This window comes from Siniperca chuatsi, linkage group LG18, assembly GCF_020085105.1.
Source record: "Siniperca chuatsi isolate FFG_IHB_CAS linkage group LG18, ASM2008510v1, whole genome shotgun sequence".
NCBI classification, from domain to species: Eukaryota; Metazoa; Chordata; class Actinopteri; order Centrarchiformes; family Sinipercidae; genus Siniperca; species Siniperca chuatsi.
Window position 1 is genome coordinate 24772574 of NC_058059.1, and position 18079 is coordinate 24790652.

The 18079-nt window shown below is 40.3% G+C and overlaps 1 protein-coding gene across 7 annotated transcripts in view; it reads left to right on the top strand.

Annotated features, from left to right (window-relative positions):
- slc27a6 (solute carrier family 27 member 6) overlaps window positions 1–18079 on the top strand; it is a 76198-nt gene that overhangs the window by 48706 nt on the left and 9413 nt on the right. For 2 of the 7 annotated variants that reach the window (XM_044173380.1, XM_044173381.1), the window contains 5 exons: window positions 8257–8347; window positions 8457–8655; window positions 10818–10915; window positions 11211–11341; window positions 11700–12568. The exons of the other annotated variants lie outside the window; for them this stretch is intronic. In XM_044173380.1, coding sequence (XP_044029315.1) covers window positions 8257–8347; window positions 8457–8655; window positions 10818–10915; window positions 11211–11341; window positions 11700–11876 — 696 coding nt within the window. In that variant the 3' untranslated portion in view covers window positions 11877–12568. Of the gene's footprint in view, window positions 1–8256; window positions 8348–8456; window positions 8656–10817; window positions 10916–11210; window positions 11342–11699; window positions 12569–18079 lie in introns of those variants that run through there. 7 annotated transcript variants of the gene reach the window in all.

Below are 18079 nucleotides of genomic sequence, written 5' to 3' on the forward strand. Positions count from 1 at the left end.
ACCACCCTTATTCACCATATATATAAACGATATTAACTCTTCTTTGTACAATTGCAGTTTGCATCTATACACTGATGACACTGTCCTTTACTCGTGTGCAGATTATATTCACTTGCCACTCTAAATCTGCAGCTATCATTTAACCTCCTTCAGAAACACCACAACATGAAAATGGCCATTTGATCATTACAGTCCTAAGTCCCAGTTTCCATCACAGACAGCCACAGATCAGGTGTGAGCCCCCCACATCCAGGTCTCTGAAGACAATAAGATTAGAGAAGTGGCCAAATCAGTCTCTTATCTTTCTGAAAATGTATCGTATCATGTGCTTTTTATGTTAAAAGTAAATGCACTGATAACCTTATGTAAGTCAATAGAGGAAAAAAATTATCTGATTTTGGACATTTTCATGAGCTGAAAGAAACACAGGTTCACATTGCTTACTTTGTCTCTCCACCAGACATTTAGTATTCTCCTGAGGCAGATGTTAATGAATGTTTGCAGCCTGTTTGTTGTGTGTTTTGTTGTTTTCCATGTCTCTGATCCATACAGCCTCACCTGCTTCATGTTGGAGTTAAATATGTGTATTTTGGTGTTGAGATGTGTTTTGAGCTCTAGATCTTCCTAAGCATGTTAAATAACACCCTAGCTTTTTTGATCCTGCTTTTTATGTTAAAAGTAAATGCACTGATAACCTTATGTAAGTCAATAGAGGAAAAAAATTATCTGATTTTGGACATTTTTTGAGCTGAAAGAAACAAGACTGGACAAAGCTCTTAACATGAACCTCAAAACAGAGATCTACATCATCAAGATTTCTAGCTGCTTGTTTAATATTTTTCGTCAGTGAACCAAACTTATTGTGAAGCAGGCTGGTAGAATGGGTTGAACCAAAGACTATGACCTCAGATTTGTCATCATTCAGTTTTTAAAAGTTCTGAGACATCCAACATTTAATATTGCTAAGGCAGGCAAGGAGATTATCTAAATTGCTTGTTTTAATAGATTGGAGAGGGACATACAGTTGTGTGTCACCCACATAACAGTGATGGGAGACACCATGGTTTTGGATTATCTGTCTGAGAGGAAGCATATATATTGAGAACAACAGTGGGCCAAGAATGGAGCCTTGAAGAATACCACAGTTAAAATGAGCAACAGAGGAACTGGCATTTGCTATGACAAAGGAAAATATTTTATTGGACAGGTATGAATGAAGCAGATGTAGAGCAGCTCCAACACAAGTTTCTAGACGGTGCAGGAGAACAGAGTGATCAATTGCGTCAAAAGCAGCGCTCATATTCTAAAAGGACTGAGCACTCACCTCTATCTTTTAAAAGTAAGTCATTAGAAACCTTCACAAGGGCTGTCTGTGCTATGGCGAGCCCTAAAATCTGACTGAAAACTATTACAAATATTATTGTTCATAAAAATTATTAGTTGCGTTGAGATTACTTTCTTAGATTAAAATGGTAATTTAGAGATTGGTCTGTAATTACTGAGTACCAAAGGATCCAGATTTGTTTTTTTCAGTAGTGGTTGAATAATTGCATGTTTGAAACAATTGGGAAAGTTGCCAGAAGTCAGAGAACTCTTAATAATCAATAAAATAACATGACCAAGAGTAGGGAAAACCTCTTTTGAAATCTTAGTTGGAATAATGTCAAAAACACATGGAGGTTTTCATTTGAGATAAGAATTTACTTAATGCTGAGATATCAAGAGTTTGAAACTGGGTGAGCAAAACAAGATTATAGTTGTCGGTGGGTAGATTTTGTGGATTAGGTGAAATTTGAGCCTGAATGCTTTCTATCTTCTATCTAATTTCTCTGTATTGGATGGACCATTGAGAACAGAGCTGATTACTCTGAACAAGATTTTGGGGTTATGATTATTTTTGCACATATGCTCCTCTAGGGAGCATAGGCCATTGACAAATGTCCTCCACCTCACTCGGTTGTTGGTGGTTCTTTCAAGATCTCCCCAGTTGAGCCCACTTCTAGACGTTTTTGCCTGGACACCTCTTCTCCAGCTGTTCCTGGTACAACCTCTTTTCCTTATTCCTTGGGGTTTCCCTTTCAGGGCTTGTTGGGTGATGTTTGTGGCAGGTTTTCTGAGGGTGTGTCCAATCCAACTCCAAGTCAGTGGGATCCTGGCTTGTTCTTTTCCACAGGTTCACATTGCTTACTTTGTCTCTCCACCAGACATTTAGTATTCTCCTGAGGCAGATGTTAATGAATGTTTGCAGCCTGTTTGTTGTGTGTTTTGTTGTTTTCCATGTCTCTGATCCATACAGCCTCACCTGCTTCATGTTGGAGTTAAATATGTGTATTTTGGTGTTGAGATGTGTTTTGAGCTCTAGATCTTCCTAAGCATGTTAAATAACACCCTAGCTTTTTTGATCCTGCTTTTTATGTCTGCATCTGTCCCTCCGGTGCTGTCCACAACACTGCCTAGGTATGGATGCTTCTACCTCCGCTAGGGCAGTGCTGTGCATGAGGATAGGGTTGCTGGTTTTGGATTGTATCTTCAGAGAGGCCGTGATCAGGAGAAGCTCTGGGGGTCTCATTCGTCCTGAGACAGCAGAGAACTCCTCTGCTAAGAAGGACGCCGCCCCCTCGCCGCAGCAGTCCCCGGCCACAACTATCCCAGGGACGGCTGATGGAACTCGGCGGTCCCCACAATCACCGACTCTGCCTCCTCTCATCCCCCCTAACTACACTGATTGTTGGAGATTCCATAGTGAGGAATATCCGCTTTGTTAATGCGGTCACACGCTGCTTTCCCAGAGCTACGATCCCCGACATCCTCGAAAAGCTCCCCGGACTTCTGGCTGCACTCCCGACGACTATCACGAAAATCATAGTCCATGTCGGCACCAATGACACCGCCCGTCAGCAATCGGAGCTGACGAAAGCAGACTTCATCCACCTTTTTGACCTGCTCAACAGCACCGGAAAGCATGCTTTCATTTCGGGTCCAATTCCTACACTCGGTCGTGGACTTGGCCGTTTTAGCAGCTTCTGTTAAGCATATGATTGGCTTGAACATGGTGTTAATACACTGTGGTAAACGGTAAACTGTCTACTAATGGGTCGATAACTGTGTTGAACTCGCCTATTATGAATGGGTAGTTGGAAATGTTTGAAATGGAGGAAAAAACATTACCGATTGTTACTGAGCTATTGTTAATTGGTTTGATGTTTATGATGATAAAACGTCCTTCAGGATCTGTGATGGTGGTGTTGACAATTGAGACATTTTTGTTTATTAAAATACATACACCTCTATATTTCGTGTTGTAGTGAAAAGCCGAAAATAGGTGATTGAATTGTGATGATTTAAATTTATTATAGTCTGATTTTGAGAGGTGTGTTTCTTGTAATAAGCATATATCTGCTTGTAGTTTGGCCCAGTGATTCCATGGTTTTATTTTTTTTGCCTGCACCAATTCCATGAATATTCCAAGTTACAAATTTGAGTGATGACATGTTGACAAGGTTATTATAAGGAACTGGGCATTAATGCTGTGTGTGTGTGTGTGTGTGTGTGTGTGTGCATGCGTGTGTATCTGGTGTGTTGATGTAGGATGCATAGAATAGCAGGACTTGCAGACACAAAACACAAAACAGAAATACAAACAAATATAGACACAAAAACACAATCAACAAAATACACAAAAAACAGAATGAAATGCAAAAGAGAGTGCTGTGCAGGTCAATGCACATATTCCACGTTTCCACCAAACACTTTAGGTATAGTACCCTTGAAACCCATACCTAACCCGTACCTATGTACCTAAACCCTACATCTGTTTTGCGTTTCCACCGCAGACAGTACTATTAAATGTAGGCAGGGTTGTTACTAGGGCTTCGGGGCTAACCCCCTTCACTTTTCCAGCAGCTGGGAAACAACAGACGAGACTTTTCTTGGTCATGAGAAGCTGCAGCATTTATTAACTGACACTGTAACCTACACTGTACATTTACTGCCAGATTGACTTACTGCTAACCTTTTTCTCTGCTCCGCCCGCTCACCGTCACTTGCCGCTTGCTCTCTCACATTCACTCAACCACACACTCGCTACGCACACACGTTTCGTGTCCTTTCTTCTCGGCAGGTGTTTTTTTATTACAACAAGGAGACAAGCTTTGTTTGAGAATAGGCTGCAGGCAGCAAGAAAAAAGATAGGAAAAATAAAAAACAGGAGAGCTTGGGAAAGCAGATGCCAAAACGACTGGTTGCTCCGATTTTATCTGTTGAATCAGTGGTCTGCATTGTTTTAACTCTACCTTTTAGCATTGGCTCAGCTCGCTTGGAACCTCAACAGAGGGGTAATGAAAAAACAGTAAAGAATGGAGTGGTTCAATTGCTACCATCCACAACTTTTGCCAATGGAAACGCAAAAATAACCGTTCTAATGTGTAACAAGCTGAAATGAATTGGAGTGCTTGGTGGAAATGTGGCTATACTATACAGTGAGAACTAGGCAGGGGCGCCGTAATGGGGGGGAAACTAGGATGATTGCAAGGGCTCTGGGCTGACAGGGGTCCTCAAACATACTACATGAACATAGAACATTAATTATCTGAGGAAATGATTTAGGGGCCCTAATATAATATTTTCACCCATTAGAATTTCAGAAATAAAATTATGGTGTGATTGTCCATTCCATTTTTGCAAACACCATCCAGGTAGCCTGCCATATCACACCCCTCAATACAAACATTGAATGGTTCAGTCCTACCTAGCAGTGCTCATGAGTCAGGAACAGTGGAAACTAGCTGACAGTCTGTCTTGGTCTGTGTGTAGAGTGCCTGCCTGGCACTGTCTGTAAAGAATGTCAAACTCAAAACCAAAATCACGGTGCCAGACACGGAAAGACAGGCAGAAAGGGAGAACAAAGGGTGACAATTTGTTACCCAATTTTTCTCCAAGAAGGGCAAGTGCCCATGTAGTACCCATGAAAACCTACACAGCCACGTTAGCATTTTGTTAATAATATTCTGGCTTATTGTTGAAGCCAGTCGCAATTATTTAGCCAAAATTATATCAGTACTTTAATCAATAATCAGTTATGCCCTCGTCATGTAGATGCAGCTTCAGCGAACCCACCATCAGTTGTCCCTAGTCCTACCCAACTCTTAGTTGAAGGAGATGAAGGTGAGCAGTATGTTGTTGATAGTAGCTAGCTAGTTTTACCCAGAACAATCCATGGAGCTGATGATGGAAAATGCCAGACTTTGGGATAAAAGTTAAACCTTCCTCTACTTCTATTCAATTCAATTCAATTTTATAGTGCCAATTCATAACAGAAGTTATCTCTTTGCACTTTTCCTATAGAGCAGTACTAGGCTGTAGGGAAGCACAATGCAAATTCCACCTAGAATAATAATAATGTAATGGTAGTGGTAATATTAATATTAATAAAATAATACTAATAGGAATGATTGTGATAAGAATAATAATGATCATGACAGTAGTAAGACTAATAATAACAATTGTAGTAGCAGTTGTCGAGCAAGTACATGGGGGCAGCAGGTGGCCCACAATCACAGATCCAGACTCTGCAGCTCCGGAGGCAGAAATACTTGCTGAAAGCGACAGAAGGAGAGAAGGGAGAGAGACGAGAAAGCCCAAAACTACAGGAGAGAGAAGATGTCGAGTTAGTAACATGCATTAATGGGATAAAAATGCATACAGATAACTATAAACTTTTTCAAAGAGGAAAGTCTTAAGTCTACTCTTAAATGTGGAGATGGTGTCTGCCTCCCAAATCCAAAATGGGAACTGAATCCACAGGAGAGGAGCTTGATAACTGAAGGCTCTGGCTCCCATTCTACTTTTGGAGACTCTAGGAACCACAAGTAACCCTGCACTCTAGGAGTGCAGTGTTCTTGTAGGTTAATAAAGTATTATGAGCTCTAATGATGGTGCCATGATGGTTAAAATTCTATTCTGGATTTTACAGGGAGCCAGTGCAGAGAAGCTAATATTGGAGAAATGTGATCTCTTTTCTTAGTTCTCGTCAGTATACGTGCCGCAGCATTCTGGATCAAGTGGAAAGTCTTAAGGGACTTATTCAGGCAGCCTCATAATAAGAAATTGCAATAATCCAGCTTAGAAGTAACAAATGCATGGACTAGTCCTGCAATCTACCATAAATAAATGCCCTGGAACTTTCTGTTATGCTGGTTTTGCACATTACCATACCACTACATTTGTAATATATATGTATATATTGTAGGTAACTGGCTATATTGTTTTTATTTTTAGGGCACACTTTATTTCCATAACTTAATAATAAAAACCTAGTTGGAATTATGTCAATAGGACTCGAGGATACTCTCATAACAGACATGATTTCTGTGAGTTCAGGGAGAGTAACAGCAGAAAAGTTGCTCAAAGAATCCCTCAGCGGGTTATCCACATCTAGAAATGCAGGATTGGTGGTAATACCAGATCTTATTAACTCCAACTTTCAACAGTATGCAACAGTACATCCTTTTCACAAATATAATTTTTAAAGTGTTGTTGGTTTCATGGCTTTTTACTTTTATAAGTAAAAATGATATCCAAGAGGAATTTCATTCAGGTTTCCTTCATGGTACTGAGATACTGGTCTACATATCAAATATCTGTATTTGATACATGGGGCCACGTTGTCACTATTAAATTGGCTTAAAGATCTCTGTATTTACTCCTCCTCCTCATTACTCATTGTGGCAGAGTGCAGGATTTCATTATCAAAATTACTGTAAAAAGCCCACCTGCCCACTCAACTCAGATTGTTACACAACTGTACTGTGAAGATAGATAGAACAAGCTTTTCCTTTAAGGCCAATGTATTTTTAAATAGGTTTTTCAAACAGAGCAACAAAGATTACATCAATTGTGAATACACATTCATTAATAGGACAACAGTATCTGTTTTCTTACAGCATGTTTATTTTCAGTACTGAGGGTGGGTAGCCCCGACAGTCTTTCTTGTGCCATGGTGCTTCTTAGATATGTTTTAATTAGTTTTAGTTTTGAACATGGACACGGGAAGTAAGGGTGCTGAGGATGATGCAGCATCCCCTAAAACCATTATAAAACCATCAATTAATAAAAAAGTGTGATGAAGACTCGCAGCAGAGAGAGAGAGAGAGAGAGAGCTCATGTGGACAAGCGAGAGAGAGGGAGCATGCAAATATGGACAGAAGTGTCGACATGATATAAAAAATTTCTTTGATCATGAAGCCTATTGTTACTCTACAATTCTGTGGTTTATCAGTGAAGTGTATGAACTCCTCTGCAGACTGGAGTCTCTGTTAACAGTAAACAGACAGATAGATCCATGTTATATACGCTCGTCTCCTCTATGAAACGTCTGTATCCTCACTGCGCTGCATTATTATAAACTACAATGAAGTAGTTGTGGGTCATATCTCTTGCCCGCACCCAGGCGAGTCTTTCCCTCTTCATTTCCTTGCAGTTCTCATGCATTAGTTCCTGTTGTTGACTGTGTAGTTGCTTTGAAATACATGTAAATGGTAAATGGACTGTACTTGCATAGAGCCTTTCTAGTCTTCCGACCACTCAAAGTGCTTCACACTACATATCACATTCACCCCATTCACATACTGATGGCAGGTGCCAACTGTTCATCAGTCCAAAGAAACTAAATATTCACAGTCACAGGTAAAGTAACAAATAGTTTAATAGCTGTGGCTACATCAGGCACATTTGGTAATATGGAGTGGTGCTTTATGAATACAGGCGGGGGCGGGGCCTGTTTGGACTGCAGGGCCCCCTGTCTTGCGGGGGCTCTGGGGTATACTTTACAGGCCAGCCTAGCGAGCTGGGTCATAACAATGTTATAGTCCGGATTTGAGTGGAGAAAAAAGAGAAGAAGAAGAAAATAAAAGGTTATATGTCAGAGGAGAGATGTGTTGTTTGGATCAGCAGTCTAGCAGCTGTTGGCCGCCATCGTGGATCTCATACTCTAATCTCCATGACAGCCATTCGCTGATGACCATGAGATATAGGAAGTAGTTTAATTTTGGGCCTGCTACTACCGCTACAACAAGATCACGTTTTACAATTGCTTAGACAATTTTCACAGCAGACATTTTGATGTGCCATAGCAGGAAAAGCACAGCTGTAATTAATAACTTATAAAAATGTCTGCTGTGAAAAATGGTGATTGTTCCATTAATTAGTTTAGATAACACTACCCACTGTAATTATATTTTCTTTTAACTTTTTGTGTAGCTCCTGTTCAAGTATGATCTGGTAAAGTATGACATGGTGAAAGATGAACCGTTGAAAGATCAGTATGGTTTCTGTCAGCGAGTGGAAAAGGGTAAGAGTACATTTCCATAAATGAATTTTATTTTTAGAATAATTTTTTTCTTTGAAAATTTACTTCACAGAAAAGGTATTTGTATTTCTGTCCTGTTTTTATTTCTCAGGTGAGACAGGGCTTTTACTGTCCAAGGTGAGCCCCATTAGCCCGTTCTTTGGTTATGCTGGAAGCAAGCAGCTAACTGAGAAGAAGCTGATGAGAAACGTGTTCATGAAGGAGGATGCCTATTTTAACACAGGAGACCTCATGGCTGAAGACCAGGAGGGCTTCATCTGTTTCAGAGACAGAGTGGGAGACACCTTCAGGTACAGTTGGATAAGATGTTTGAGATATCTTTACTGCAGGTACGAACCATACACCAGGACCTTTAAAGCATCCATCCCTATGATGATGTTCAGTCTGATGATGTCATCAGGCTTGAAATCAACACATTAATAACAGAAAGCCTGCGATAAAAACTAGAGTTGTGGATTTGAAAGATGTGGGCATTTACCAGGCATGGAGGCGCTAACAAAGAGGTGACATAGACAACCAACATGACATCACATCTGGACTAACCTGTGTTCCATTAGCTTTTGTAACTTGCTTTCTATATACTATGACAAATCCATCCATCCATCCATTTTCTACCGCTTGGTCCCGTTAGGGGTCGCGGGTGACTGGAGCCTATCCCAGTGACTTTGGGCCTTAGGCAGGGTACACCCTGGACAGTGGCCAACTCGACTATGACAAATCGCCATCCACAAATGGACTTGCTATCAGAAGTTGAAACCTTCATGATTTTAACAAAGTTAAACAATTCAATTTTATTTTATTTATATATCGTGTGCCAATTCATCACAGTTATCTCATTGCAATGATTACTTTGTGAGTGTACCAAAAACTACAGCTTCCATGAAAATTTAACGAGGCAGCACCGCAGGTACTTACACCATTGTAACATGGTTTCATCCATATCAATAAAATTCACCAACGCTCTCTTCTAAAGTAATTTTTCCAATTTTTAGCTGTAATCACTGCTGTCTAAACTTCTACAGCATTCAGTTCTCTCTGTCCTGCAGACATGTCTGAACTCGCCCATGGACTCGTCTCTTTTGTCAAGCCATAATGTTCAGCTTGCAAAGGGAAATTAAGTTAGTTAAAGACTGTGTTCCATAGCTGGATTTTTAATTATTTGTGTTGTTACTAATTATGATTTTAAATGAGGTTTTCTTATTTCTGGAACAGAACCCAGAAGTCCTGGTTTAACTTCAGCTCTCTATTAAGTTGCATTGTGGGAAATACAGTGTTTTTGTAGCTTTATTGATACAAGTGACTAAAAGTCAGCCTCTGCTGCCTCAATTTTGACAATTCTTTTTTTAATCTGAAAGCATTTCTCAGTGTATATGCACTGGAGGTGCATGTTTCCACATCACACTTGTGTAAGTTGCATACTGGACCATGATTGGCTTCAAACTAGTGATTGTGATAAATCATGCACGTACATCCACGTGTTGAACTGAGACTTAAGGTGAGCTCAGAGAAACCATTTCAGCAAATTAATGTAAAAACAGCCTTGAGTGTCAAACTTTGCACAGAGTGAAGGTCAACCATCCAAATGAAGTTACAAAAAGCAAAACACATTTTTGAATCGTGGGAGACTTAAAGATTGGGCATAAAGAAGGAAAGGTTGGTCTTAAGGCAGATATGACTGAAACAAACTAGTCCATATGGTGCACACTTTTGGACATTCTCACCCTAAAGGCATTCATGGTGTTCCCCTCAGTTGCACACATAAATGTGACGAAGTAGTTGTGTAAAGAATGAAAAAAGAGAGCTTGGAAGAGAAGTTCTAACCCTGCTTACTTTCTCACCTCCTCACAGCTGGTCAATCACTCTGTAAAGTGTGTTATTGTTGGTTTTGGAAAGTTACAGAAATTGTCAGACACTTTACATTTTGTAATTAACTCTGAATATAGTATAGTCATTTTCACAATTTTACTGGTGGAGTTCCCTCCAGGGATTCAAATTGTTCACCTGCTCACATGGGATTCACAGAAAACAATGCAACATGAAATGGATGTGATGCAGAAGACAGAAGCCTGTGCTTGTCATGCAATTCAATAATGAGTTCAGTATTAGTGTGTCAGACAATATTGTTGTCTGTTGGCTTTAATCTACAAGTACCACTAACCACATGTTGTCAAATCTACCATGGTTGGAATCTAAAGGATTACAACTAAAAACAAAGCAAAGAAAAGTATATAGACCCAATGATATTCAAAGGAAAAAGAGTACTGATTAGACGCTTGTTGTAAACGGAATAAAAGCAGGTATTAGTGCAGGCTCTGTATTACCATAGCTGTCTAGAGACGAGTCTGCTATGTCCTGAAGGTACTGTATATTTTCTGTGTGTTATGCAAAGTTTACTATACTTTCACTGTTAATTATGTTGATTAAAATCATCATCATTTTCCCCTGTTTTCAGGTGGAAGGGTGAAAATGTAGCAACAACAGAGGTAACAGAGACTCTTGGGCTGGTGGATTTTATCCAAGAAGTCAATGTGTATGGAGTGAAAATACCAGGTATGTTTAAGATGTATTTGTGTTTGCATGTCCACCCCTGCTATCCAAATACTGCTCATCTCAACTAGCAACAAAAATACAAACCCTTTGAAAACTTACAGTATAGGTATTTTTAGAATAATCATCCCCTAATAATGTGCCACATATACTAACTTTATTATTACAATAATTTCCAGCTAAGAGAGCTCAACCTATAATCTTTCTAGTACCATTCCTGAAAATAAACAACCCAGCAATGAATAACACTGAGCTGGAGAATGATGACAGAGGTTACATTGAACCATGTTGTCCACAGGGCATGAGGGTAGGGCAGGAATGGCTGCCATGACTGTAAGACCAGGCCTCACGTTCAATGGGAAGACACTGTTTGAGCATGTGATGAGGGATCTACCAGCATACGCTCATCCACTGTTCATAAGGCTTCAGGTAACGAGGAGAGACATGCTGACATATTGTATCTGTGTCTTGATTTTGTTGATGAGGACTATAGTGGAGTTTACATTAATTCAGGACAGAACAGTGAACAGTTGAAAAGAGGGCTCACTATGGCACCACTGATCTCAAGTGGTGAAATGTGTAATTGCACAACTCTACAGTAAACTCAAATGTGCGTATGTTCAGTTCAATTCAAAATACTTAATTCGCTCCTCAAGGGGCAATTTGAGGCATCTGCACCTGTTTGGTAATCTCCTGACACCAAACAGGCACCAAATTCAAAACATTAGACAGTTTAATATAAACCTGCTGATACCCTAAAATTACACTGACTGTTTTTTCCCCTCAGGAGGTCATGGAAATGACGAGCACCTTCAAGCAGCAGAAGTTCCAGCTGGTGCAGAACGGCTTCAACCCCTTAACAATCTCTGATCCTCTCTATGTGTTGGACTACCAGCAGAAGAGCTACATTCCTCTAACAGACAGTATCTACCAGAGCATTCTCTCAAGAGAACGCAAGCTATAGAACTCACAAGTATGAGTGTGATGACACAGCTAAAAACAATGCACAAAGAGGGATAGAAATGAGCTCTACTTATTGCAGCATTTTATATTTAATTAGGAAACAAATTTACTGAGGTCTGAATGAAAAGCCATTGTCTAGTTAGTGAATAAGAGGATCACGACGAGTTGACGTGACACCTGAACAGTAATGTCCCTATGAGATATTTTTGTTAAACAAAACGTCAGTTAAATAATATGAACCTGAACGTATGACTATGTAACAACAACTCGTTAAAGTAACCTTTTTTAATCCTTAATTTGCCCCTCAAAACACCACAAAGGCATTCACAGAATAGCATACACAGAAACATCTCTACGGCTGATATCTCCAAAACTCGGCAACTCATACCAAAACAATGTAGATGGATAGATAGCACTACTGGTAAGAGGAAAAATATGTATTTTTGATTTTGGGGTGAACTGTCCCTTTAAACTGTGCAGATAATCCATTAAAAAAAAAAACATAATATATTAGAATCCATTAAATTGTCCATTAATAGTTCCCTTAAAATCTTAAAGGGAAAAGTGCCTTAAATACAGTGGTGTGAAAAAGTGTTTGCCCCCTTCCTGATTTCTTATTTTTTTGCATTTTTGTCACACTTAAATGTTTCAGATCAAACAAATTTAAATATTAGCCAAAGATAACACAAGTAAACACAAAATGCAGTTTTTAAATGAAGGTTGTTATTATTAAGGGAAAACAAAATCCAAACCTACGGCCCTGTGTGAAAAAGTGATTGCACCCTAAACCTAATAACTGGTTGGGCCACCCATAGCAGCAACAACTGCAATCAAGCATTTTCGATAACTAGCAATGAGTCTTTTACAGCGCTGTGGAGGAATTTTGGCCCACTCATCTTTGCAGAATTGTTGGGTTTTCAAGCATGAATTGCCGTTTTAAGGTCAAGACTTCATTTTGTTGTTCTTCAGCCATTCAGAGGTGGACTTGCTGGTGTGTTTTGGATCTTTGTTCTTTTTACCAAGCAATGTGAGATCTACAGTCAGGTCAGGGAGTATCCAAGGATGTATTACTGGGAGTGGTACTGTTGGACTAATGTTTATTTCAGTTATTCCTAGTTCTTTTGCTTTTTGCTCCTCAATTGTCCATCCAAAACTTTTAGTTTCTCTCCTCTCCTTTGCCCAACAGGGTTTTAGTGTATCTTGCGTTGGATGATCTTCACTATTTCCTTTTAATTGTACCCAGTAGTTTACCGATAGCTGTGTTCTCCTTAATTCCAGTGGCATTTCTCCCATTTCCACTTGTAATGCTGATGTTGGGGTTGTTCTGATGGCACCTGAACATAGTCTTAAAGCCTGATATTGAAAGTTGTCTAGCTTTCTGAGAGATGTACTTGCTGCAGATTCACTTCCCACCAGACATCTCATTACATTTAATACTTTTTTACACTTGTCAGTTACCTTCTGAATATGTACTGCCCATGTGATTCTTTCATCAAACCACAACCCCAGAAATTTAAATTGTTTCACTCTCTCCAAATCTTGATTATATAATCTTAATTTTAAATTACTGTCCTTTCTTTTCCATGTAAAGAACCTTGTCTTTGTTTTGTCTACTGAGAACTTAAATCCCCACTTAAATGACCATTCTTCTATTTTAACAATAGCCTCCTGTATTTTCTTCACACTAAATTCCAAATTCCTACCTCTTTTCCATATTGTCCCATCATCCACAAAAAGAGAAAATCCCATCCCATTCTCCAAATTCAGAAAAACATCATTTATCATAATAGAAAATAACAATGGACTCAATATACTCTTGAGGAGTTCAATTTTAAACAAAAGAAAATTCTGAATAACACTTACCTATTCTTACTTGAATCGATCTTCCGTATAAAAAGTCTTTAATCCACCTATACAGTAGGTCTTTAACCCCTAATTTAATTAATAATCCTTCCTTCCACATCATATCATAAGCCTTCTCTATATCAAAAAAGATGGTTACTATGCTTTCCCTATTAATCTGCGCTCTCCTTATTTCATGTTCTAAACAGAAAGCAGGGTCCATGGTATTTCTACCTCTTCTGAATCCACTCTGATATTTTGATACATAGCCTTTGCTTTCCATATAATATGTCAATATGTCAACGATTGAGTTCTGCCTTTGTGCATGGTGTATTTGTTAATTTCTGTCACCACTGTAGTTCCATTGTCCACCAATACTGGATATCCATATTCTCTTTTAACCCCATTCATTCTTTTTATCATTCCCCATATTTTAGCAATTTCTGTTTCTCTTCCTACTGAGTTACAAAACGTCCTCCAAAACGCCTTCATTCCATTCTTAATTGTTTTCCTTACCTTAGCTTGCAACCTTTTATATTCAATAAGATTCTGAAAATTGTGAGTTCTTTTTAACATTTTAAAAGCTTTATTTCGTGATTTTATTACATTTTCACATTTCTTTGTCCACCATGGTAGGATTTTCCTTTTATGCTTACCTCCTTTCCTTTGAATCGTTTGCTAGTTCATCAACATCAACGTTTTGCATTTCTTAATCACTAATTTCCTTAAATTTTTCCCAATCAGCACTGCTTAAAACCCATCGATCTACTCCTCCAGTACCATATTCCTTTGCACTCAGCCCTACTTCAGTTAATATGGGATAGTGGTCACTTCCTACTGTTGTTTCTTTTACAACTAAAACATTTCCATCATTGAGACATATTAGATTTCTGATCCTGTTCCATTAGCTCTTCAATCACCTCTCCATTTCCATCATTATAGCTTCCCCATAACGTACTATGAGCATTAAAATCTCCACAACAAATACCTTTTCCCTTCTAGATTTACAGCTAATTCCTCCAGTACTTCTAATGACAGCTTTTTGCAAGGATTGTAAAAATTTATTATTTTAATAATACCATCTTCCATTACTATCATTTCCCAGTCTTTTCCTTTCTTCAATACTGTATATTGCATTTCTTGTTTCACAAATACTATACAGCCTCCTCCATTTCCCTCCACTGTATCTCTGTGTATACTATTCTTCTTCTTTTCTTTTCGGCTGTTCCCTTTCAGGGGTCGCCACAGCGAATCATGTGCCTCCATCTAACCCTGTCCTCTACATCCTCTTCACTCACACCAATTAACTGCATGTCCTCTCTCACTACATCCATAAATCTCCTCTTTGGTCTTCCTCTAGACCTCCTGCCTGGCAGCTCCAACCTCAGCATCCTTCTACCAATATATTGACAGTCTCTCCTCTGAACATGTCCAAACCACCTCAATCTGGCCTCTCTGACTTTATCTCCGAAACATCTAACATGAGCTGTCCCTCTGATGTACTCATTCCTGATCCTGTCCGTCCTCGTCACTCCCAAAGAGAACCTCAACATCTTAAGCTCTGCTACCTCCAGCTCTGCCTCTTGTCTTTTCTTCAGTGCCACTGTCTCTAAGCTGTACAACATCGCTGGTCTCACCACCGTCTTGAACACCTTTCCTTTCATTCTTGCTGATACTCTTTTATCACACAACACACCTGACACTTTTCTCCACCCGTTCCAACCTGCTTGCACTCGCCTCTTCACCTCTTTCCCACAGTCTCCATTGCTCTGAACCGTTGACCCTAAGTACTTAAAGTCCTGCACCTTCTTCAACTCTGCTCCCTGTAACCTCACCATTCCACCTGGGTCCCTCTCATTGACACACATGTATTCTGTCTTACTGCAGCTAAGCTTCATTCCTCTGTTTTCCAGAGCAGACCTCCATCTCTTTAGATTTTCCTCCACCTGCTCCCTGCTCTCACTACAAATCACAATGTCATCTTCAAACATCATAGTCCATGGAGATTCCTGTCTAACCTCATCTGTCAGCCTGTCCATCACCAGAGCAAACAAGAAGGGGCTCAGAGCCCATCCTTGATGCAGACCCACCTCCACCTTGAACTCCTCTGTCACACCTACAGCACACCTCACCACGGTCTTACAGCTCTCATACATGTCCTGCACCACTCTAACATACTTCTCTGCCACTCCCGACGTCCTCATACAATACCACAGCTCCTCTCTCGGCACCCTGTCATACGCTTTCTCTAAATCTACGAAGACACAATGCAACTCTCTATGACCTTATCTGTACTTCTCCATCAGCATCCTCAAAGCAAATACTGCATCTGTTGTACTTTTTCTAGGCATGAAACCATATTGCTGCTCACAAATGCTCACCTCTGCCCTTAGCCTAGCTTCCACTACTCTTTCCCACAACTTCATTGTATGGCTCATCAGCTTTATTCCTCTGTAGTTGCCACAGCTCTGCACATCTCCCTTGTTCTTAAAAATTGGCACCAGTACTTCTCCTCCATTCCTCGGGCATCCTCTCACTCTCCAAGATCTTGTTAAACAAACTAGTCAGAAACTCTACTGCCACCTCTCCTAGACACTTCCATACCTCCACAGGTATGTCATCAGGGCCAACTGCCTTTCCACTCTTCATCCTCTTCAATGTCCTCCTCACTTCACTCTTCCTAATCTTTGCTACTTCCTGCTCCACACCAGTCACTTCTTCTACTCTTCGTTCCCTTTCATTTTCCTCATTCATCAACTCTTCAAAGTACTCCTTCCATCTTCCCATCACACTCCTGGCACCTGTCAATACATTTCCATCCTTATCTTTAATTACCCTAACCTGCTGCACATCCTTCCCATCTCTATCTCTTTGCCTGGCCAACCTGTACAAATCCACCTCTCCTTCTTTAGTGTCCAACCTAGCATACAAGTCCTCATATGCTCTGTTTGGCCTTTGCCACCTCTACCTTCACCTTACGCTGCATCTCCCTGTACTCCTGTCTACTCTCTTCAGTCTTCTCAGTGTCCCACTTCTTCTTAGCTAACCTCTTTCTCTGTATACACTCCTGCACTTCCTCGTTCCACCACCAAGTCTTCTTGTCCACTTTCCTCTTTCCAGATGACACACCGAGTACCCTCCTACCTGTCTCCCTGATCACATTAGCTGTAGTGGTCCAGTCATCTGGGAGCACTTCCTGACCACCCAGAGTCTGTCTCAGCTCCTCCCTGAAAACTACACGACATTCTTCCTTTTTCAACTTCCACCACTTTGTCCTCTGCTCTGCCTTTGTCCTCTTCATCTTCCTCACCACCAGAGTCATTTTACACACTACCATCCTGTGTTGTCTGGCTACACTCTCCCCTACCACTACTTTACAGTCACTGGTCTCTTTCAGATTACAACGTCTACACAAGATGTAGTCCACCTGAGTGCTTCTACCTCCGCTCTAATATGTCACCCTATGTTCCTGCCTCTTCTGGAAGAAAGTGTTCACTACAGCCATTTCCATCCTCTTTGCAAAGTCTACCACCATCTAAGACGGTGTAGTCCTTCATTCGTCCAGGAGTGTTCTATCGTAGAAAAGGTTTCAATTGTAGTCATCTGGACACTGTTTTCAGAATCAAGACGTTTCGGCTCAATGTTGTCAACATTGAGAATGACTTCCGGATGGGAGCCGAAACGTCTTGATTCTGAAAACAGTGTCCAGATGACTACAATTGAAGTCATCCGGAAGTCATTCTCAATGTCATTCTCAGTGTTGACAACATTGAGAATGACTTCCAGATGGGAGCCGAAACGTCTTGATTCTGAAAACAGTGTCCAGATGACTACAATTGAAACCTTTTCTACGATCTACCACCATCCGTCCTTCTGCGTTCCTGTCCTGAAGACCAAACCTGCCCATCACAGTCTCATCACCTCTGTTCCCTTCACCACATGCCCATTGAAATCTGCACCAATCACCACTCTCTCACCTCTGGGGATGCTCTGCATCACTTCATCTAACTCACTCCAGAATTTCTCCTTCTCTTCTAACTCACATCCTACCTGTGGGGCATAACCACTCACAACATTGAACATCACCCCTTCAATATCCAGCTTCAGACTCATCAACCTGTCTGATACTCTTTTCACCTCTAGAACATTCCTCACAAACTCCTCTTTCAGGATAACTCCTACTCTGTTTCTCTTCCTATCTGACCCATGGTAGAACAACTTGAACCCTGCTCCTAAGCTTCTAGCCTTGCTACCTTTCCACCTGGTCTCCTGGACACACAATGTGTCCACCTTCCTTCTCTGCATAATGTCAATCAACTCTCTAGCCCTCCCTGTCATAGTCCCAACATTCAAAGTCCCTAC